The following is a 24,209-nucleotide window of genomic DNA, read 5'->3' as shown; positions in this document are numbered from 1 at the left end:
GCTTTATTCATCCTGTCTCCACTTCAAAAAAAAAGCAGAGCAATTTCAAGGTGCAATGTAAGAGGAGGAAGGGAATGATGTCCCTATCACTGACCCACCCATATCCCTTGCTTTTTATCACCGAGGAAGCAAAAAAAGCTCTTTCACCACTCTTTGCATCTGATATATGTTCTTAGAAAGGCTGAAGACCTGCAGGGATGAGATTGGTTTTCAAAAGAAGATGAAAAAATAACCTCTGCATAGAAAGATTTTGAAGGAATCCCCACCAGCTTATACTTCAAGGACTGTAAAAATGCATAAATATAATCCAAAGTGCATTTGAAATGTATAAATATTTAAGGAAATTATATTGTATATATTTGTATGAAGAACAGCATACGTTAAGAAGCTTTTCACATTCTTTCTATTAAATATATAAGGAGGTATCTAAACCATTTACTAATATTATCTGACAAGGTTAAACTTAATCTTCATGCCTGCTAGAATTGGAAAAATACAAATGTATAGTAAGTTGACATTCTGAGGCAAGAAAGCTTTAGAAAGCTTTCTGTATGCCTATCTCTAGTAGGCCACATTTTCCTACTGCAAATGAAAACTTTAATGTTACCAGCCAAGTCTCATTCCTTTTTCTGATAAGCTGTTCCTCAAATATGAATGTAGATTAATCCTCTTTTAATAAGCATTAACTCAGAACAGATAATCAGCATATAAAAAATTTCATCAAATCTTCTGTCTACCATTGGATGATTCTGTCAAATAATTTATCCTCATTTAACAGTTTCAGAAGTTGCGCATAAAATGTGTAGCATTCCATAATTCTCTATCTATTTTTAATTTGTTTTTGTTTACTCTGTTTACTTTGTTTCATGAAATCTTTAATCCCAAGGAGCACTAGTCACTAAATAAGCTTACCTACTCAAAAGTGAAAATACATATTTACTTTCTTCGCATGACTGATGGCCTAGACACTTGAAAACACCTGAGCATTCAAGTGAGTGGGTACTGGCACAACAATGAGTTTGAGGGCACAGGAAAGATAAGCAGATAAAAGAAATTTCTCTTATTTCTACAAATGGATTCCATCCCTTTGTTGTATCAGTCCTTATACCAAAACATGAAAAGAGAATTGGAACTTCCAGTACAAAATAAACAAATTCCGTTCTGTCACTGTAAGACGGGAACGAAACAATTCTTCTATTGTACAAGAAGTAGTCAGATATCTCTTTTGTGCCATCTATCTTTTCTCGTATCATGTAGAAACCCACAGCGTATGTTTATATCCAGGCAATCTGAGGAAAGGGTAACCAGAAAAATATAAAAAAACTAGTCCAGCAGTATTTTAGCTTTTACAGAAATTCACAAAAGTAAGACCAATCCACCCTTTATATCACCGAGCAGATGACTGAGAAGGGGTAATATCTGTATTTAGTGTCTCTGTGCCAGATTTGGTTTTGCCGATAGTATGCCATGGTTCCAAAAATGTATACGTCTTGTACAGCTGCAGATGATGACACTACTACTTACCAGTAGTAATCTAAAAAACATAGCCAAAAATCATATGTTTTGTAGTACTGATATTACTGAGAATCAATGCCTGGTGAGTCATGATGGGGGAAAGGGAAGTGGAGGAACAGTGATGTACAGAATTGTGGCTCAGTAACTACTGAAGTCACTTCAACTGAAAATAAGTAAAAAGATGATTTTCAATATCACTTTATTTGTGAACATCTAAGCAATTAATCAGTGCTTATGAAAATGTTCACAAAGACAGAAAGCTTAATGAATTTAACTCAATCAATTATTCTTCTCTGGCACAAATCTTTACCAATTGCATGACATTTGCTGTTTGCTCTTCTCCTACACAGAGTGTTACAGTAGTTTAACCACACAGGAGAAATTATACCTCTGAGGAGCCTAGTAAGAGAATACAAATAACAAATAGTCCTAGTGAATGACCCATAATCTGAAAATGACACGAAAGAACATTTTTAGCAAGTAATTATATAACTGCAGAATCCAGACTTTTAAACAACTATTTTTACTGTTTTAAGTTCTACACATATGCAAATACAACAGAATAAAAACAAAACAAAAAAAATCCATGTACATCAGAAATAACTGACAAAATAGGTTTTTGGTTTGTGAATATTCCACTAATACATTCAATTCTCTTTATTTCACAGTCAAATCTGTACATTCTGCAACTTTCTGAAGGAAGAATTTAAAGCAGATGTCTGAACAAAAAGTGTACACCTTCTAAGATCTGAGTATAGTAAGATAAATTCCTCTTAGTAAAACTTTATTGACAGCTGTCTCTAATCATAGAATCATAGAATCATAGAATCATAGAATCATAGAATCATTTCGGTTGGAAAAGACCTTCAAGATCATCAAGTCCAACCATTAACCATGCCCCCTAAACCATGCCCTGGAGTACCCTGTCCACTTGCTTTTTGAATACCTCCAGGGATGGTGACTCAACCACTTCCCTGGGCAGCCCGTTCCAATGTTTGACAACCCTCTCAGTAAAAAAATTTTTCCTAATATCTAACCTAAATCTCCCTTGCCTCAACTTGAGGCCATTTCCTCTTGTCCTATCTCCAGACACCTGACAGAAGAGACCAGCACCCACCTCACTACAACCCCCCTTCAGGTAGTTGTAGAGAGCGATAAGGTCTCCCCTCAGCCTCCTCTTTTCTAGACTGAACAACCCCAGATCCCTCAGCCGCTCCTCATAAGACTTGTGCTCAAGGCCCCTCACCAACTTGGTTGCCCTTCTCTGGACACGCTCAAGCAGCTCAATGTCTTTCCTGTAGTGAGGGGCCCAAAACTGAACACAGTACTCGAGGTGCGGCCTCACCAGTGCCCAGTACAGGGGAACAATCACCTCCCTGTTCCTGCTGGCCACGCTGTTCCTGATACAGGCTAGGATGCGATTGGCCTTCTTGGCCACCTGGGCACACTGCTGGCTCATATTCAGCCGGCTGTCAACCAGCACCCCCAGGTCTTTCTCTGCCAGGCAGCTTTCCAGCCACTCTTCCCCAAGCCTGTAGCGCTGCATGGGGTTGCCGTGACCAAAGTGCAGGACCCGGCACTTGGCCGTGTTAAACTTCATACAATTGGCCTCAGCCCATCGATCCAGCCTGTCCAGATCTCTTTGTAGAGCCTAATAAGAGTCTGAAATCTACATACCACTGTCTAAATATTTAGATCTGAAACCAAACTGTTTATGAATCATAATTTTGAAGGGAACAACAGTTGTGAGTGTCATCAAACCTCTACAAGCATAGATATGTTTGTCTAAATGATATTATCAATGGCAAATTCAAACATTAGAGAACTAATGATGTTTCTGAAGGAACTCTGGGTATAAAGATAAAAAACATGGACTATGTTCTTTCATAAGAACAACTTTTTTTTTTTAAGTTAATGAATTTTTTTGGACTTGACTACTGGATGACTTAGGTTCTCAGTGCGTCCAGAAATTATTATAGGCCAGGGAATAGAACTATGTGCTGTTATAGTTCTATGAAGTCCCTGAGATGTCAAAACTATTTTTCAAGAAGCAAATTTTTGGCAGTGCCTCTGAGATATTCGAGTTGCCCAGCACATGCGGATCAACTGCACTGAATCATGCACAGTCACTGTGGCTCCAGCACAACCCTGTGTCATGCGAATGTATCCTACAAAGACAATGGAAAACACTCACCACAGTTACAGACAGCTGGCAGTAGCATAATCACAGGAACTGAATACAAGGTGCATTATTCAATTTTGGGAAAAAGCCTATGTTGTGTCTCAAAGAAAAGCAAGTAAAGTGTTTAGGGTAGGATGTGTTGTGCCACAACTTACACTAACTTGAACAAGCCTGCCCCGAAGCCAGAGGACCGATTCCTGAGCCCCCAGAGCTTCTTCGTGAGGACACTTCTCCCTCACAATGTCACAGGTCCCTGGGGCAGACACCACCACCTTCGCTCACCTGCCTCGGCAGTCATCTGCTCTTTCCTGCTAAGCTAAACACTCAGGCTGTGGCTGAAGATAAGCAAGAGTGAGAAAGCAGCTAGCTGAGCATGAAGACCAGTTCAGCAGTGCAGTAGGAAGACTGGCCTCTATCAAATGAATGGCGGAGGGGACAGAAGAAGAGACAGCTTTGGTAAGTGCAACTGAGGGGCCAAGCTACATGCAAAAAGCTTTACAGAATTCTGCTGGAAAATACTGAGATTTATCAGCCTTTTACACTGTAACACAGAGGTATAATTATTTTTGAGTTTTTGAATCTTGAGCTTAGGTATGAAAGCAGAAGCTAATTATTTGTATTAATTATTACTATTAATTGTATGCTCTATTTTTCCTGGCTATCCATATGTTGACTAAGCTGTTTGCAACCTGCTGTTTCAGCCACACTTCATTTATTCCTCACATATCTTTAATCATGCTTACCATAATGGTCTACCGTATGCTATGTTTATTAAAGATATGAAAACTAGGATATCAGCTTTGAATTGGGTAGGCAGAAGAAAAACAAATGCTTCAATTTCAAAAACACTGTAAAGGCAATGCGTGCATAGGTTAATCACTAGATTGCTTGAAGATCTGAACCTCATGGTAAGGCCAACATATACGCAACTAACAGCTGAAGTGGAAGAAAGTTCCATTTCTCTAGTTTGATCTTCAAAAATGTTTGAGGTACTTTTCTTGAGCTTTAAAATCAAAATTCAGTTATATACAACTAATGCTTGTTTATGTTAAGTTAGTTCAAGCATCTTGTCCTGCAAATTACTTTCAAAACTGCATTATTTCGAGGAGTTAGATGAGTAAGAAGTATGCAGAATTATAATGACAGAGACATTAATGGTGGCAGATTTTATGTTCCCCTGAAACCACTAGGAGAATGAATGCTACATTTTTATCACAGATAGGCAGCAGAAGTATTTCTCCTTGTATTTGCTTTTAATTCTGCATATCTCACATGTTCATAAACAGATAGCTAATGTTTGCAATGACATGTTGGTGAGGTAAGAGACAGACTAATGGACAGTACCTGCAGGGGTGAAGGTGAAGGACTGAACTGCAAAACAAGAAAGCAAACACATTGTGAGTTACACACCCTGATAATAAGCGCTAATTGCAGGGCACGAGTTTCCTCTGGAATTTATTCAGTTGTGGTTGAATATCATAAGCAGGACATAACAGTTGAGCTTAAAGCACTAACCAGCCAGCAGCCAATGAGAAATGATGGTTGGAAAGCTGAGCAGTGAATGTTGACAGTCACATTTGAAGACTTTCTGTGTGGACATGCTGTTCTCCAAATTGTAAACATTAGGGTGAATTTTGAAGCATGATCTGTTACAAACTTTTCTTGGTGAAAGCATACACTATTTCATAATTCTGATGATGGCAATTCTGTGTCATGACACAATGTTCACATCACACTTAGATGCAGCAAACATCATGAGAAGGAATGAGTTGCAGGAGACACACTGTTTATAATGACTATTATAATTATTTACAGCCATGCATTTTAAGGTATAAAAGACTTTGCTCTCAATCTTCCCCTCCCCCCCCCCAACATGCCAACTCACATACAGGGCTAATAATTCTGCTTTTTAAAAAAAGAGTAGTCTTAGCTTGTGTCCAAAGTTTATGTATAGGACTGTTTCCTATGAGGAATAAGAGTACAGCTGTCTCTTAATATGAAAAATCTTGGGATCTAGACTGATACTTCATATAAACACATGTGTAGGTGTGTGTGATATATGTTAGTTTCTCAATTAACACCACCCCACCTCTCAGAGAGTAAAAGTCATTGCTGTTAAAGGAAAGAAAAAAACACCTTGGCAAAAAGCATAACCTATGAATGATACAGGGCACATGGTGATGCAAGGTGAGGTTCCACAGAAACCAAGTCAGCCCAAGAGCCACTGAAAGGGTCTCTCCTTGCTCTGCTTCCACTGCTCGTCTGATTTCTTCTTGGGCTGCCTTGTTTCACTAAGCCAGTGGAAAACTAATCCAGCAGGAAGGATTGAAAAACAACAAAGAATAGCTTCCTTCTGGTTTAGTGAGCCCAGACAGGATACTGAGGAGTCTGATGATTGCTAACACCAAGGTGAGGAGGCATAGGGCTGTTTGGCTGCAAGCAGGGTATGAATGTTGGGTTTCGGCAAGTTGTTAGAGATGCTCAGCCAGTTAGGGAACCTGTGTCCTTGGGTTTGCATGTGATAACTTGTAAATAGAAGAGTACTAGTGTAACTTTAGTGTGATATAATGTCAACATTAAATATGCTGTGTCCTCAAGTGTGCAAATCTTGCTCAAAAAGGAAATGCTTTCTCTTTTAAAATGTTAGTAAGCACTACAAAAGAACCTACCCCAACATTTGAAGAACAGGTTTTTTGTGTTAAATTAGGCAAGTGACCCATTTTCTAGTAATTCACCTCAGTTCCTAAAAATCCATAAGAATCCTGAAGCACAGAATGATATACAAAACAAACAGGTTTGGGGAGGAAGAAAATATTTTCATTTGGCAAATGTATTTATTTTTCCAAATGTAGTTTTCAAAAACTAATTTGCAACTGGAGCAACACATTTGGTGCAAGAGGGATCACACTGTGAGGGCATTCCAAGGTGTTCTACCTCCAAGACAAAACTTTTTATGGCTTCTGCCACAAGTAAATTTTGACCACGCTTTTCTGTCTAATACACGACTCTCTTCTCCAGCTATAGGTATGGAGTCGCTGATTAAGTACCTCCATTCATTTCCCATGCACATGGCTTCAAAGACATGGAAATGCATGAGAATGAAGAAGGAGAAGACCAAATACTCTTTCTAACATTCTTTGTGAGGTTTTAGTCCAATTCACACTTGAGCACATAAATGGAGCTGGACCACTAACAGAGTGCCTTCTGAGCAAAGAGCAAGAGGTACAGTTAATCCTCTTTGTACTTTTTTATGCTAGATGTACTGGAGATGTAAAAATAAAGACTGTCTTATGATAATGATGGAATGTGGTACCGAGCAATGCACTTAAAGCTTCTCATACACCAGCATTTTCACAGCATACATTTAAAACAAGCATACAAAATTCACCCAGGCCACCTTTGCTGTAAGTTCAACATGTTTTTTAAGTAGGTTTAACAGCACCTATTCTCTTCATGATGGAACCTGCTGAGATGGTAATAAATAGTTACTGTTCTTACCAGCATAATTGCTGAGCCCCTTCCTCTTCTTTCTGCGCCAGTACAGCCAGATGCTGAAACCCATCAGAATTACCCAACATGCACCACCGATGCCAGCTATAAAGGCAGGTTGTTTGACAACATCAGTGATTTGCTCAGTTATGCTGTTGTTATTTTCAGTGATGACAACTTCGTTACGACCTCCTGCACAAAAGAAATTTGACAGAACGTTGTTGTTACGGATTCTGTAATACAAACAGGAACAAAGTACTGCAAATGAAAACTTAAAAAAAACAGTAATGCACCTCAAAAGAACTATCCACAGTAGGAGAGCTTTAATGAGTACCAATGCATACCTGAAAACCAGTGTTTCTAGAAAGTGAATCCACAATCCATTGCAATTTTGCAAACATATATTTGAAAAGATAGCTCTATAGCACTCTCCCAAGTAATGTAACAGATGACAGTCCAGGCCACTTTTTTTAACAATATACATATTTGTTGGTTTGTTTTTACATAATTATAGACAGAATACAATGATGAGAAAATGGATCATAGGAAACCAGTAAAAAAAACCCAAGCTCAAGCAATCAATAAATAGCTTTTTCCAAATGAGAAATCCAAATACAAAATGTGCTACAACATCAAAAGACAGTTCCTTCTCTCATTGTTGTCAGCATGCCAGAAATTCTTACTTAACTCATTTGTTTTTGCTGCATGCTAGAGTTTCCAAATTTAAAATAAAAAATAAAATATATGTATTTTCAACTGGGGCAAAGATGCATTTTACAGCAATTATTTCATGGGGAAAACAATCCATACAAATCCTAAGTGCACCAGCTTTGACACAAAGCAGAAAATCATGTAGTTAACGGTAGGCTTTAAACAATCAAAGCAACAAATGCTATTTTTTTTCACCTAGAAGAGGCATGACAAATTCTTAACATCAACCTGTAAGAAATAATTATTACATGGAATACCAATTGAAGTGGTACGCACCAAAATTACTATATAGGATCTTAAATTGTGTATATTAGATTAGAAACCTGTAAATTTCAGTAGATGCTCCCATTGTCTTTTTTTCCCCTCTTTCTCTAAAAGGGAACTTTTCTAAAAGGAAAAGCTTGCTGTCTGGCTTGAAAACAAATGCTCATAAAAAAATGTGAATTGAAATTCAGGAAATGCTAAAGCATATAGTTCTAGGGCCAGCACTTTTCTACTTCAAACATTCCCTTGTCGAAAATGGTTAGTTTTAAAATTAAGAAATGTGGAACATATTTTTCTGCAAAACATATGAATATTGATTATATGTACAGTTGATATAAACTGCCCACCTCTGCAGTTCTGAAACTGGTGAAAGAATTATCCATCATTTCCGGTAAAAGCATTTATATACCTCAATCCTTGAAATGTTTATGCAGTATTATCAGATGACTGTATGCATGCTGAAGAGCTGCAAGAGTAGCTACTCTACTGAGGCAAAGAAGATGCAAATACTATGATTCTCAATTATGAGAATCTATTGCACACACGTAAAGGTGGTAGAATATGGCAATAAAACGCTGAAATGGTCATTCAGAGGAAATTATTAGAAGTATTGTAGCATTATCCCTTGCTGTGAAAACGTACATATTCCTCTTCTATAATTCAGCAATGGCTAAATTTACCGCTCACTTCTTTCAACAGAACAGCCCCTCTGTCAGCACACCAGCTTCAGCTTAAAGCAAGCAAACAAGGTCGTTGGCTAAAGCAGATGCGAGAAGTCTAACACTTCCAGTTTTATCTCCATGGACACCTCTTTGCAGGAGACCCAGTCAAGTTGCGAAGGAGGATCCCTCCCAGAGGGCCCGTCGGGCGGAGCGTGCCTTCCCTGCCCCAGCCTGCCCCTTTACCGCGGGGACTATGGCTCTGCCCCAGCGCTGCCCCAAGCCAAGACGCAGCTTCAGGCCCTAGGCTGCGTTCAGAGCTGGTCTGAGCTACTCAGGAAGAAATGCGATGCGCTGCATTACATTGCTACCACACTGTTAATGGTCTCGGTGATTTTATTAAGCTTTCTCTCTTTCAGCACCATGTCAATATTTAGTAATGATGACCGTCTGCTTTTGTGAACAGACTGCTGAAACTGTGCTAGAGCTTGGCTTGCTTTTAGTAGTTCTCTGCAAGAAACAAAACAGGCGTTGTGCAAACAAAATAGGTCCCACAGAAGGATGCGGACAGACTACGCCTGCTAATGTATAGAAAGGCAGTACGCCAGTACTGGTACCATGTACCAGTCTATACTGGCCATGCTGGTAAGCTTTACTAGCGTCAGGGCCTGGTAGCTGCAGCTGTGCTTTCCCATACTTTCTTATTTTGTCTTGCCACTGCCAAAGGCCCGATGGTTTCCGGTCCTGATGCAGTAAGCGAGAATAAAACTCAGTGAGCACCTGTGACAAGGAAAAGAAGGGAGGTAGCAGTGGCTCCTTTATCGGATTTTCCCCTTTTTTTCTGCCCATGGATCCAATCCATAGGTGCACCCCAGTGCTGAAAGAGGAAGTGCTGAGAGTAAAACTAATAGAAAGAGGCACTCTACGGCATGCTCTTCTAGGCATACAATTGATTTTCTAGTACAAATCAGCATGGGAGTTGATGTTGCTCTAATTGCCATTAACTTTCAGTTAATTTCTGTGCCCTTTGGAGGAGAGGTAAAAGCAGCAGGATGGTGAGGAAACAGGTAATGGTGCTGCTTCGGAGGCAGTCATGCTGCCATGGAGAAGAGCGGGCAGGGAAGCGCTTCAGACACACCGGCTTTGGGAGCGGATGCTTCTGGACTCAAGAAAAGAACAACTACTTCCTGCTAAAGCCTCCAAAAAGTCCAAAGATCCCATTTTCTTCTCTAAGGTCAGAAACCAGTCTTTTGAGAATGGAGGATGTGAGAACAAACTGCAGAGAGCCTGGGGAGAGCTTTCAGCAGACTTTACACTTTCCCTCTCTTCTAGGGGAAGGTGCAATTTGTCTCCAAATTACCTTCTAAAGTTTGCAGTCTGGCTGTTTGCTCTTACCCTTCAGTGCCAAGCAATTACAACTGCAAAAGTAATAATTCATTTAAATGTCAAAATAACATATGCTTTGGGAATTCGATGACCGAAAAATAAATGGATACAGATGAATGTTACCCACTGACGTTTGATAAAATTAATATAGTTGTTGGGGTTTGGGGAAACAAACGGCATTAATTTTGTATTTTTTTATATTATATTTAAGCAGAAGTAATAAATATGTCATCCAAGGTACCAATGTACTATTTCATATACTGCAGGTGTTTCTGTAACAATGCTGTCAGTTCAACTAATTAGAACATAGACAAGGGAAGTGTGCGACCTGTAACGCTCCATTGTTCCTGAAGACAAAAACATAATGAAATATAATGTCTTCCTCCCATTGGAGAGTAATGAAGAACAAAACTAATTTGTCGGACCAAAAATTAATTAGACACATCAGATTCGATTGTACCTATTACTGTGAAAGTTTGCAGCTGTTCCTCATATTATTATGCCAATGATGGAACGTAAGAGTGAACAGGCCAACTGATGAAGAGAAATAATAGCTATACCATTAACCAACATTGCCGTATCTCCAATTTTATTTCTGGTTTTCCAAGTGAAATTTTTTAGCGTATCAATAGTGATCATAAAAATTTTATTCTGGATTCTCTTTGAGTCTTCCATAAAATTTTTCAACATCCTGCTTGAAGTATGGGCACAGGATTCCTGTAACAATGACACAATTTGTAACTAAAGAAATAATATACTTCCTACTGCTCCATATTCTCCTAGGTTTACTTTCTGGATGGTCATGGGTCTGTTATGTAGAATTGGTCTGGAAAGTCAGTAGTTGATTATCCACCATGAAAATCAGTTATTTTCAGAAAAAAACTTCTTCTTAGAAGAACATATCCTATATTTAAGGATAACATCTTCTTTCTTTTTATACACTGGACTCTGTATTTCATGACAATGAAAGTCATACTGTTTAGCAACATGGCTTAACTCTTCTGCATCACTGACCTGCTCTCTCCATAATTCAGTATTTCTGCAGTTGTTCATTCTGTTTGCAAGCTGTTAAGTAGTATAGCCAAGAACCAGGCCATATAGGACTCCATTATAATACAATCGCTCCATAATGTTTTCCCATTCATGATGATGTTTTGAGGTTTATTCATTAGCTCATTTTCAATACATGTAATTATTTTTTTTAAATATACCTAAAAAATTAATTCCCTTATTTTATGTTCTTGATTCTTAGTCAAACATAGAGTGGTACCAACTCAGATTTTCCAGGAATGGTATCACTTAAACACTGTTACCTTTATCAAGCAAATTTATAGTTTGAGAAATAACTGCCAGCAATTCATAAGCAATAGAAAAATGGGACCTAAAGAAAAGGGATATACAAACCATACAAGTAATAACCACATCCAGCTTCAGGCTCCCAAAAGGGAAAACAGAAATGAGAACAGAAACACAACCCAAACAGAAAAGACTCTCCTTTACTTTTCACGCAAAGGACTCTTAAATGTGCAAAGGTGCCACCAGACAGACTTGTTGAAGCAGACATTCTGGGATCATTTAAGGAACAAATATCACTAAGTTTAACAATGCAAAATTAAGTCTCCAAATGCCAAATAACTATTTTCTTTCTTTTGTACTTTATTTGCATCCTAACATCCCTTTCCTCCTTCCTGCAACAATACAGTTCTCTCCACATTTAACTCTAGATTATACTAGACATTTTTTGTAAGGAAAAAGTCAGGATGAAGGGCTGTACCCAGATGTGGGGCTGAGCATTCTGGGAATCATCCAGCAAAGCACTTTGGTGCAAGTTTAACTCACAACACATTAAGTGACACAAGGCTACTCACGTGCTTAAAATGCAACGCACTTAAGTGTTTTGCTGGAATGAGCTCCCTGTGTTTAGTACATAGGTAGATGGACTCCCTAGGGAAATAAGAAAAAGAAGTCCTGCTTAAAGCAAATGCAATGACAGACTAGTCTCACAACATCAGTTATTTACAGAGAGGTCCAAAATTCAGGCCTATTAAATGGCAGTTTTCTTGCATTTTCAAAAATCAATTTCTTGCTTTCAGTTCTAAAAAGCTTTCTTCCCCTCTTTTCTTTGGCATTTCTGTGGCTGCCACCTTCTAAAACCAGTGCTACCTTCACCTCCACTCTTATACTTCCTTCTCCAGTGACAACATATTTAAAGCTGACATACCCCAATTTCTGTTTTGATGCATAAGGAACTTGAATATCATTAAACATTTAAGCAATGTTTAGGGGACAGCCTTTTCTAAAGGTCTACACATAACAGAATAGTCCATGTTTGGGATATTGTGTTCACAACATTTTCTAGATAGAAAATATTTAATAACAACAAAAGACCTGCAAACAAACAAAAGCCCATTTAAGTAATAACTGTATTAGATCATACAGATAAAAGCAACAAAATTCTGGTGTTACACACTCAAAAGAGGTGCTGCTCTGCACAGCTCAATTCAGTTTTGCAAAATATGGTTACTTCTCCTAGTCTTACCCTTCCCATATTTTTCCTGACTTTATATTTTCTACTTGAGAAGAATTTCAGAAGAAACAGAATCTGTGTTTCCCTTGGGTCAGGAAATTAATTCAGCATGGAAACCACTACTAAGAAACAGTCCTTTCAAAGGCAAGGATGATAATACTACCTTTGCTCTCTATTTGGACTAGAGGCCACTTATTCTTTGACAGAGGAAGATCATCTGCTTGGGATGCCTGCAAAACACTGACTTCAAATGTTCAGAAAACTAACTGTAAATAGTGCCTTAGGCACCAACGGTACGAGTAAGGCAATATTACAGTCATCTGAACAGGAGAAAAGGGAGCTCAAGCTGTTAGTTCCATAAATCTCTCAACATGCAGAAGTGGTAAATTCATTTTAAAAAAAATTAAATCAGTTTCACTAGATAATCTGCATTTTCTCATATGTCTCAGGAACATAATTCCCTCCATTGGCTGCGAGAACTCTGCACAAAGAGGACACAACGTCAGCAGGCAGTGGGATGTTAAAAGCTAACTAGCTCTATTCAAATCTAGTCTTTTGCTCCATGGATTTTTATGCTTCCAGAAGTGATTTATGAAAGCATTTCTGAAAGTCAAAACAGGCAAAACAAAACAACAAAACAGACAATCACTTACCAATTATTATGGGTTGTGGCTCACTTTTTACTCCCACACCTGCACTGGTGCTTGCAGCAACTTCCACGCGGTACTGAATACCTGGATACAGGCCACCTATTACTACAGACCGAATGGCTGCATCTACTGTTTTGTTGATATGAAATCGAGTCTCATTACCTAGGCACCAGATCTGGGACAAAAGTTCATGTGTTAAAAAATACGAAATTCTTCATACTCATAAACAATCGTGCATAGATATGACATATCAAGGTATTGCATAACAATCACTTATTTTGGACTTCTTAATAATGTTACTGTCCAGAAGTAGCTGGAATTGGGATGATTTAGTTTAGCAAGCTATCCCAGATTAGCATAGGACCAAGCTAGCTGCAAAGACTGCTTGCAAATACCTCTCTGGACTTCGGCTCTCCTTGGAGCGCAAATTCTGCAGTTACACTTCTTAGAAGCACAGACCAGAATCATCCAAGTGAAAAAGAGATGTTATACATTAATTGAAATCTTGTTCAGTAATGTGATTACCACCAAACCTTTCCTAAAAAAACCCCACATTTCTTTCATTCTTAATTTCCCGCTGAATAACAAAAGGATACCAAATAATACCAGCACAGTTTGAAACACTTCTTAAAGTACTAAAGAAACAATTTTCAAAATTCTTTTCAACTTCCTTTCACTGCACAACAGGGATACGTGAAAATTCTTAAATGGAAAAAGTACAAACTCACTTTTTACTGCTGCTTTTGTGATTACTTACATTGTTCAGGAATCCAGAGATCAGTTCCTGACTCAATTATTCTCTAATTAAACAGAAAAAACACTCTATAATCTCGATTGGCATTTTGTGATGAGAACGATCTATGACTTCAGAGTGTTATGTCTCTCTCTTGCATTTTTCCATAGGCTTTTCCCAAGAAGCTTCAAAACTAAGACCTTTTAGGGATTCTTATTCAGTTAATGTTATCTGCATATAATGCTTCTGTATTATTAAAGAAAGCATTTACTACTACTCAAGAAAATCAATGCATAAAGATATCACATGTACACGACATAATTATAATAGCAGAAGAAAGCAGTATTGTGGGAACCACTATCAGCAACCAACTGATGTGTCTAAGCAACATCAATGCTCTCTTTACCCTTATTTTTGACCCTACTCAGTGTTTTATCACACCTTATCTTTTTTCTGCAAGACACTGAGGAAGATTTGGAGAGCAAAAGAAATGCTTGTTCTCCCAAGCTCAGGTAGATCTTATTTGCAGGCCAGAATGCATTAGGGTGAGAAACTATTGCATTCATTCTTTCACTCCTTGTCTGTCCTGATCTGAGGTTACAGCAGCTATGAGATGACCCTAATTAAAGGCATTCAATTCATAAATGAATTTACAGGCACTCTGATGCTTGAAGTGGAATCAAGAGATCTACATTCAATTTGTGAGAAAATGTACTGTGAAACCCCAGCAGCCATTTTATACTCAGGAAAGTATTAAACTCTTTGCACTACATTCACTGTAGCCAGCTCACTAATCAGGCAGCCACCTAATCTTACACAGAAGGGATGTAATAGGTAGTGACTCCAGCTGTTTTTATAAACAGCCTAGAGGTCTGAGCACTCACCTGGAACATGGCTTTTATTAACCATCAGCCCACTTTTTCTCCTATCTACATATTTTTTGGTTTAGGAGTGTGCTTTACTTATTTGCTTATAAGCCCTTGATGGTTAATATTGACTTACACTGGAGTCAGTATCAAGATTAATTAAGCCAAAAGATAATTATTAATTCATTTGAAAATGAGATCAATAGAATACTGAGATTAATAAATCTTGATGTTGACTAAAAGCAAAACAAAAGAAGTGCTATGCTAACCATAAATATTGTAAGAATTTATGGCATCCCTCTGACTCAGCCATAAGCTGGAAGAGGTTGAACCATTAGCTGATTTAGAAATCAAGCATTTATCCCTTTTTGATGCTGTGTTCCCTCAAGATACGGCAGGGAAAAAAAAAAAAATCACATCTTTTTGTGTGAAGTAAGCTGCATCCACCACTTCCACCCTTTGTTGGACTGTCAAGAAAGCTGCCCTGCTCTATTTCAATTAAAAATTTTACACTAGGTATACAAGTCAGCCACAGCAAAGTTATTTAACAGTGTGTTCCATGGTCACAAGCCTGTGACAATGCTGAACCTTGCCTGATCATTTTCTCCATAGTCCTCCACCCCAATAACACACTGCCCTTTTGCCATGTTGTGAAAATATACTTGTGCAAAAGTGAGCTTACTGGGGAATTACAGACTACAATAAAATTTAAGAAGATATATAAGGAGTGGATACTTTTAGCCATCATAACAATAAAGAAAGAGAAAACACAACCAATGCAGGCAACTCTCATATAACAAACTCTGGATATAGTAGTGGTGTTCAACCTGTTCCTTGGAGCAAACAACCTAGCACTTTAACATGTGAATCTTGACAGAGATAGTACCCAGAAGAAGTCTTGTATTCTCCCAGAGCCACAGTCCTTGACTTTGACCTTGAAGTGTTAGGATTAGCATTTTTGCCGGGGAAAGAAGACGTGTCCTTCCTGCCAGCTTTTCTGCCAGATTGAAGGCACTCTAAACCAGGGACTTCACTGCCTGTCTTGAGAGTGCAGAAGCCCTTAGCAAAAAAAAAAACAACCCTTCTCATTCCACAGCAAGGAAAAGCAAGAAAGAGAAGCACTGTAAACTAGGAGGCAATTACAGCTCTCTTCCAGATCTAGCTCATGGTATTTTTGATTTTAATATAACAGTAGTACTGCTTAAAAAAAAAAATTACAAACAATTCCACAAGCAGTTGGTCCTCTTTCTCCGTATAATTATATGGGCAGCTGTAAATGTTGTCAGAATCTAAATCCATAAACAGCGCTATTGTTCTGTAATTCAAGCAGGCTGTTTCCTTAAACACACAACTGTCCCATTAGACATCGTTTCTACCTTATACTCCTGGATGACTCCATTTTGGTGATCTGGAGGGGGAGGATCCCAGGAGATGCTGATGCTTGTGCTGTTGTGGTTTCCAACTGTCAGGACAGTAACAGACTGAGGAGGGGCACTTGGAGCTACACCAAGGAGAGGGAACAAATAGAAGCAAGACGTTAATCCATTTGCTAGAGCATGAATTTTGCTGAAACAGTGTAAGAGCAAGCAGACAGTATACAAAGTTCACACTCCCTGCAGGCCTAGGTATGCACATTTTATTAGGCACTGACAATTTTGAAAAATGCTTTTCTGAAGAGAAGCATAGTGCTGAATGACAATGTGGAATTGTGGCAATGGAGAATCAATACAAATCACTCCTCATTTATTTATATTTAGCATTTCTTAAGTTTGCATTGGAATTATTCTCATGCTTGCATTTGTTTTCCATAATATGCACAGATAGCTATGGATATATCAACCAAGTCATAATGTGAGGCTGCTTCACCTGGCCTGAAAAGTGTTTTGATTCTTGTTTCCCCACATGGTCTAATAATAATGTGAGCAGCAGACATTTAAGGATCTTTTTTTGTTTCCTATTTATTCTCCAGGAAGACATTAACTTAACAGGTTTAAACATAAAACCTTGCAACTCCTGGGTGGAAAAGGGTTAAAGTATTCAGGGCTTTACATCAAATGCCAGTGAATAGCAGAGGTGCTAAGTTAGGTCAGATATATACTTATGTCCTCTTTTCCCTAGGCAAATTGCTTTCTCTTCAGAGTCTTGTTCAGTTCAACCATTCACAGCTGTTTGGTTGGTCACTGCATATCAAGGCCATATCTACAAGACAATTGCTTGCCAGCCCAGCTACATTGGCTAGAAGCGTGAAGAAAAAAAATCATAGCTGTTAGTGATCAGAGCTATGCTGGCAAAGCCCCTCTTGCAGCTACACCAGCAGCAGGGTGCTTTTGTTGGCTCAGGACATGTTGTTTGGGAAGCGGTGCAGCAGCTCTGCTAAAGAAAAGTCCCCTCTGTGGGCAGCTGCTGCATCTCCACGCAGGGGATCTCCCACCATAGCCATAGCTGCCATGGCAGAGGGCTGTGGCATATGTCCTTCCTCAGCCACTTAAAACTTCTTGCGGTGCCCCTGTTCCCCCCCTTAACTTCTAGGCAAGTGTTGAAACTCCACTGCAGTGGCAAGCTAAGTCACCAAAAAGTCGGGTGCATTATGTTAAGGTATAGCCTGGGGGCTAGGAAAGTGTGAACTAATACAGCGAGCATATAGTGAGAACGTCTCCAGGACAATTTTCCAATTCCCAGAAGCCTGTTGGTTAGACACTTTTGGTTCCAGGGCAATGACTTTGTGTTTAATAATTCCTTATGGAATTTTTCTTCCACGTATTTGTCATTGCCTTTAGTATGATCTCAAAATGTTTAATATGAAATATGGAAGCTGATTTTGAAGACTTATAGTAGACCTTGTACCAGAACCTAAAATATATATCACTCCCCCTGCCCCAATATCAAATCTAGATAGCCCTCTGGTTTTGGGCATCTCACATCATGTGTCACAGCTTCTTGACTGCAGTCCCCTGGTCTAGAGTATTCCTATCTAGAGAGGACTCCTTCACTGCTAAGCTCTCTGGCAACAGGGCTCTAGTCTTACTTTAACAGATATTCCTAACTATATGGATATCCTTGGACCACACTTCTCAAAAGCAAAGAGCCACTGGTGTCTTTTTGTTAAAGTCTGGCAGGTTTAACACAACGAAACACAGCCACGGATATCAGGATTATTCAAGTCTCCTGAGTCAACTCGGATTTCCTTACTGTTCCCGTGGCCTCTTTGAGGCTGGCTATGTTCCCACTTCGGATGCTCCTCAGCACTTGACCTGGCACAGGCTCAAGAAACTGAGCTCAAATCCTTACCCTGATAACCCTGGAGAGTTGGAGTAGCCTGCTGCAGGAATCACACAACTTAAACCCAGGGTATCAGAGGTGGGGACAAGGGACCATACAAGATGACATCAGAAAAAAGTATTTTAGAGGAAAAATGACACATGTATTACTGTCCTGCGAAGCTGCACATTTTGGCAACTACATTTTCAGATACTGGATCAGCTGCACAGCAAACAGTGCTTGGCAGAGTCCTCGTGACCTTGAATGACACAGAGAAACAGTGTACTGGAGGGGAGAAACAGAGCTGTATTGTGGGCAATTTGACTCTTAGCCAGCTCAAGTGAAGCATGGAAAGGTGGCCTTGGGCTACTCCTTGCAATAGTGCAAAGCATAAAATTGGTGAAGTTAATAGTTGCATTGTGTATTTTATGGTGAGTGAAATAATTTGCCACAGAGTAAAAAAAATTAGCATTTTAAAAGTCTTCAAGTTATTCAATAACAACAAAACCATGAATAAATGTATGTGTGCGATATTAATTAGAACAACATTTTACACAAAAATAATAATCATAAAAATGGCAAAGCTTAGCACTGTATAACTCTTTTTTTTTTTTTCAAGTACAATGGAACAACTTGCTGAAATGTATTTACTTTCATCCTCAAACACAAAGGCATTCAGAAATACAATTTCTTATATACACGTACCTGGAAACAGAAAGAGGAGAGTAAATGTTAAAGAAATGTAAAATGAATACCGTACTCTAACATTTAAAGACAAACATACTGTATTCATTTATCTTTGCGTTTAAACTGCATGAATATTCTAGTTAATATTCTACCAGTGTGCGTCTTTTCTTTGAAGATATATGGTAAGTTTGAAGCAAAATTAAAATTGCAGCTGATGAATGCAGCTGTAAGTATCATTTTAAGAGCTGCACTAAAGCAAGAAGGAATTGACAGACAGCAGCTGATAAAAACTAAGGAGACTTCCATTACCAACTGTCATATTTTTGTGGTCACAAACAATATGCAAAACAAATACTACTCCACAAAGTTATTCCGGAAGAGATTTAAAACGATGGATGTAATTGAAAAAAAAAAAAAAAAGCATCTATCTTTAGAGCAAATGTGAAACAAATAGTGAAAATTATAAAATAAAATATTTTATTTAGCTCCTTACTGCATGTGTATACACCTATATGTATATAACAGTTCTGCTTCCTCTCTCTGATAATATCGCTCTGTAAGCTGGCACCATGATATAAATTAAGCCACTCGTCTGACACTGCTGCAGTTATTAAATAGACCACATTGAAAAATAACATTTTTAAAACCGTTTTCTCATTTCCCTTGCTGCTGGCTTGTGGAGAACACCTTGCCTGCTTCTTGACAGGTCAATTATTCCAGTGCTCAGCTTCTTCTTACAGATATGAAAGAACCCAAATCGCTGCTCATCTTTTCCAGACGCAGCCAAACAGAATTCCATTTGTTACCTTCACAAGGCCAAAGAGGCAGGAGATGGATGGATACTGAACTGTGACAAATGTCTGATCTAGAGGAAAAGTCTAACTGCAGCAAAATTGATTTTTGGAGGTAGGCCTCAGAAGTAACATTGCATATAAAATTCAATCCAGCAGAAAGCTGCCACTACCTTTTGGTCGTACTCAGCCTTTACCAGGGCTATTTGTTTTGGTGTCGCAAAAAACTTCCAATGCACATATCACTCTTCCAAATTATTTTCTAAAAATAGTATAGCTGACATTTTTTAAAAGTCAAGTCTAAAAAAGCTCATTTTTTAAATGGAATCACAGGCGACATGGCACGTGAGATACCTTTAAATAGAATGCCATCTTTCTTCATTGGATGAGAAGCAAACCACTGTCATTAAAGACTTAGTTGATGTTATTTTTGAAATATATGAACACCAATATAATTACAAAGATAATGTGAGGAAATAAAGGAAACATCTGTAGAACTGTATCTACTGGATGTCTTAATTTTCTCATGGAAGTACTTAACTTTATCATCTAAGCAAGAGGAAGAATTATTTACAGGGGCTGACATTTGGTGATAATACTACATGTTATAGGCTGATGGTTTTTTGAGAGAGATACTTGCCAACAGACTCCTTGAAGGTTATATTAATCTCCAAAGCAAATCCTAGGCTGAGAGTTATATATATCTGTAGGGAAGAAAAGTTTTTTAAGTCTGCACTATGTGGAAAGTTATTCTACATGAACAAAGTGGCCTTTAAAGCAGAAAATCACCTGACAGGCTCTGCTGGGAGCTGAGGTTTATAAAAGAAAATATCATTCCTCAAGTATTTTATAGAAATAGACAGGAGGTAAAAATCTTCTCTCTTTTTCAGTAGTTCTTAATTTACCTTTAGCAAGAGACAGTTAGATGAACTAAATAAACAACAAAAATCAATTGAAATTGGACCAGAAGAAAATCTGCTAGTGAGGGGACAAAATCCAACATTTTAACTCTAGAAAAGCAACTTCATCTGTAGAAAGCTTTTTTCAATTTTCTTTTTTTTTTAAAGCTTTGTTCAGACTGCTGCAAAGATATTCTTTATCAACTAATTTAGGCTCTATCGTTTGAACAAAGAAATGGGAACCATAAAGTCCCAAATTCTAAATCAGTCTTGAACAATGACTTCCTACACGCTCTTCAACATATTGCAGGACACTGAATTTCCTCATCTATAGAGTAGCAATGACAACCAAGTTATCTTCAGGATTACTTACTTCTTGGGCAATAATCACAACAGATCAAAGAGAAAAGTGAGTAATAAGCGAGTCTGTTCTAGAATTAAAAAGTACTTGGCAATCAGCACTAAATTAAACCTCAGGAGACTACTGTAAATGATTAAAATGCATCTTCAATAGGAAGGAAAGAGTGCACTCAAAACCCATCGAAACCATATGAGCTTTTTGAAACTTCACCAGTAGTTCTTTCCCTTGCTTTGAAAGAAATCAATGAAAGAGACAGAAGATGAACCCTCATTGTTATGATCATCCCTCTAATTTTACAGGAGAGATTCTCCAGGCAAAGGTTGCATTAGGTGGGTAGAAAGATAGGGGGTTTGTACATTTCTAAGAGAAAAAGATAAAATTTATTTATGTCTCACCTCACTCCCTTTACTTTTCAATACAAAAGCAGTCCTGGAGTGCACGTTTTACCAAAACTGCATACCATGCTACACGCTACAGATATAAACGCTTGTGCATTTCAGCAGTGTAAACTGTTCACTATGTCTGCATCCTGCATGTTTCACAGAGGCTTGAAAGGTACTTAAGGGAATCCTCTGAAGGACTAAATAAGGCAGTTTCATGAATGGTGTGCTAACAGAAACAATAAAGTGGTATACCCTCGAGAATGAAGTTCCTTCAGACTAGTTGTATATCTGTCCTTCACTAGTCCTCGCTTCCCAACCAAACTGTTCATCTACATTGTTACCCATTCAGAAAGATGTATGTAATATCAAACACTCATCTATAAAAGGTTTCATTTATTAATTTTATTTTCAAAGTGCAGACAAAAGTCTTTTATTGCAGCAACACTGGTTATGAAAGAACGGCTGCAGTGCACACTTTTAGGAAGACCCAAAACCACCTGTACATTAGAAGGATGTATCAGCCGGAATAATACAGGACAGGCCCAGTGCTTTCTCATGGAACACTTACAGCACAAAACTGAATATTATATTGAATTCTAATGCCAACCCTATACCTAACAAACAGAAATCACATGGAAGAAATAGAGCTGAACATATTCATACACACAATAACCAAAATGGTCACTTTTGATTTCACCTGGTGAAACAGGTATGGGAGACTGTTGCTTTTCTGACCATTTTACTAACCTTCTTCTGTGGTACGAGCAGACTTTGATTCACTGTCCATTCCTTGGAATTCATTGAAATAAGGACGAACCTTAATTTCATAAGTGACCCCCTTTTTCAAGCTGACGAGGACAGCACTGCGCTCAGTTGGGACTTTGACCTCCAAATTCTGCCATACAGCGGGAGAAGGTAGGCCAGATGTTTGGCGATACATGACTCGGTAGCCCTGAATAAACTGGGATTGGCGGTCAACCTAGAAATGGTATTAAATAATACATCAATAAACATATTAAAGTAATGAAACTGTATAAAAAGAAAATAAAACATCTGCCTAGAATACTTTTGTCCTCATGAAAAAGAGAAAATTAACAGTTAAGATGCTGAATTTAAAAACCAAACTGCCTTCTTGTAAGTCACTGTTGATTAATTGTCTATAAAGAACATTTTTCTCACTTTACTTGTTATAGAACATTTCCTTCTGTTTTACTTTCTCCAGCTCTATATATCATGACAAATACCACCTTAAATCATAAAACAAGGTCCCACCCCTGCAACACATCATGAAAAGAGAACTTTGGCATAATGCTTACTGCATGTAAACTTATTAAGCACATCTTGGCTACTGATGTGCTGAAATATGAGAAGAAAAGAAAAAAAAGTTCTCTTCAGAAAAGGACAAGTTTTTGAAGATACCCTACATGCTTTCAGTTAGTCCGTTACTTGGCTCACAGCTCATCTTTTCATGAGATGCTCAGGAAAGTAAAATAAACATAAGACAGATGCAGAGAAAACAACTTCCAAGGACATGTGCTGTTTCTTGTGTTCACAGTCTAAGCAGTCTCTTTGCATCCTGGGGTTGTGATGCTCTCAGGCCATCAGATGGAGATGGAATGTTGGGTTTGGTTTATATTTTATATATCGCTAGGCAAGCACAATTCAAGATTGGACCATACATAGAAGTTTAACAATTCTAACTTAACATAACTATAAATAGGATTTTTATTTGAAGGAAAAACTTGAAATGTGTTTTATCTTGGAGAGGTTGCATGCATTTTTTTCTCTGGGGGAAAAAAAAGGCACAAAATAATGACTCGAGCTATTACGATGTTTGCATGAATTTTGCCTGAAAAAACAGCCAAAACAATTTGATGGATAAAAGCAAACCAAACCCAGCTGCTTCTGTAGCCATCAAATAAAGAGCCAAAGAAAGTGCAGCACAAATAACAAGACTATACAACTAGCTGTTTGGTAAATCTCTGGGTTATAAGTAAGATTCAACAAGTAGGACTTCTTTTCTGTTCTTGACAATTTGCTAGCTTAAAGGTATTTCAGAATTAGAGATACATTAGTTTGACTTCTCTTAAGAATAAATGAATTTAAGGCTGAAAACGCAAACCAGGTTCTATCATGCTTCTCCTATAATCTTGTTACAGTTTATTGAGGCATTCAGAGGGGACACAGATTCTTGGACATTAAAAAGCTGGGCAAGCAAGCAGAAAGCTTTATTTATGAGAGCAAAGCAGAAATGTCTTTCATCAAAACTGTCACTGTTAAAAACCTTGCAACATATGTTACAACAACATTAAGCCTGCATTTTATAAACTTCTCTACATTCACTTTAAGTGAATTTATGCACTGAAAGAGGGATATAACTCACAATAATAGCTTGTTAATACCGAAAGAATCAAGCTGTGTTTTTAAGAAGAACATTAAGCAGCTGTTTCCAGATGAAGGGAGTCTGTAAATCAGAGTAAATTGTTTTTATCCATGTTTGACTTTGATTAACTAAATGTTTTACGGACATAAAGACTTTATGAACCTCATGTTTGCTACAAAATTCAGCATGAATAACACTTTCATGCATTTTGTAATACAGATTCTCAACGTAAATTACAATATAAGGCTATGATGTTTAATAATCAAACACTGACTTTGATTCTTGCCAAACTTCTGAGTTAGAAGCTACGCTGAAGGATGGCATAACTTTGTTAGAACTTTCCATTTTGTCTTTGCTGTGCTTTTAAGCTCTATTGACTGCTGCCTAGTGGAGAACATCTGAAAATTCAGAATTGACTAGGTTGAACAGTAACATTGTGTTGCTACGAAACTACCAGTATGGAAA

At 38.1% G+C, this 24,209-nt stretch overlaps 1 protein-coding gene across 17 annotated transcripts in view; it reads right to left on the bottom strand.

Moving 5' to 3' along the window:
- The window catches only part of ROBO2 (roundabout guidance receptor 2), a 959,254-nt gene that overhangs the window by 58,461 nt on the left and 876,584 nt on the right, over positions 1 to 24,209 (bottom strand). For all 17 annotated transcript variants that reach the window (XM_052794396.1, XM_052794399.1, XM_052794400.1 and 14 more), the window contains 4 exons: positions 22,109 to 22,340; positions 16,359 to 16,483; positions 13,387 to 13,558; positions 7,196 to 7,378 (listed from right to left, as the gene is read on the bottom strand). In XM_052794396.1, the coding sequence (XP_052650356.1) occupies positions 7,196 to 7,378; positions 13,387 to 13,558; positions 16,359 to 16,483; positions 22,109 to 22,340 (712 nt within the window). The remainder of the gene's footprint in view (positions 1 to 7,195; positions 7,379 to 13,386; positions 13,559 to 16,358; positions 16,484 to 22,108; positions 22,341 to 24,209) is intronic.

Source organism: Harpia harpyja, chromosome 8 (genome assembly GCF_026419915.1).
Source record: "Harpia harpyja isolate bHarHar1 chromosome 8, bHarHar1 primary haplotype, whole genome shotgun sequence".
Classification (NCBI taxonomy): domain Eukaryota; kingdom Metazoa; phylum Chordata; class Aves; order Accipitriformes; family Accipitridae; genus Harpia; species Harpia harpyja.
Note: the sequence above shows the minus strand (reverse complement) of the source record. Positions and strands in the feature narration are given on the sequence as shown.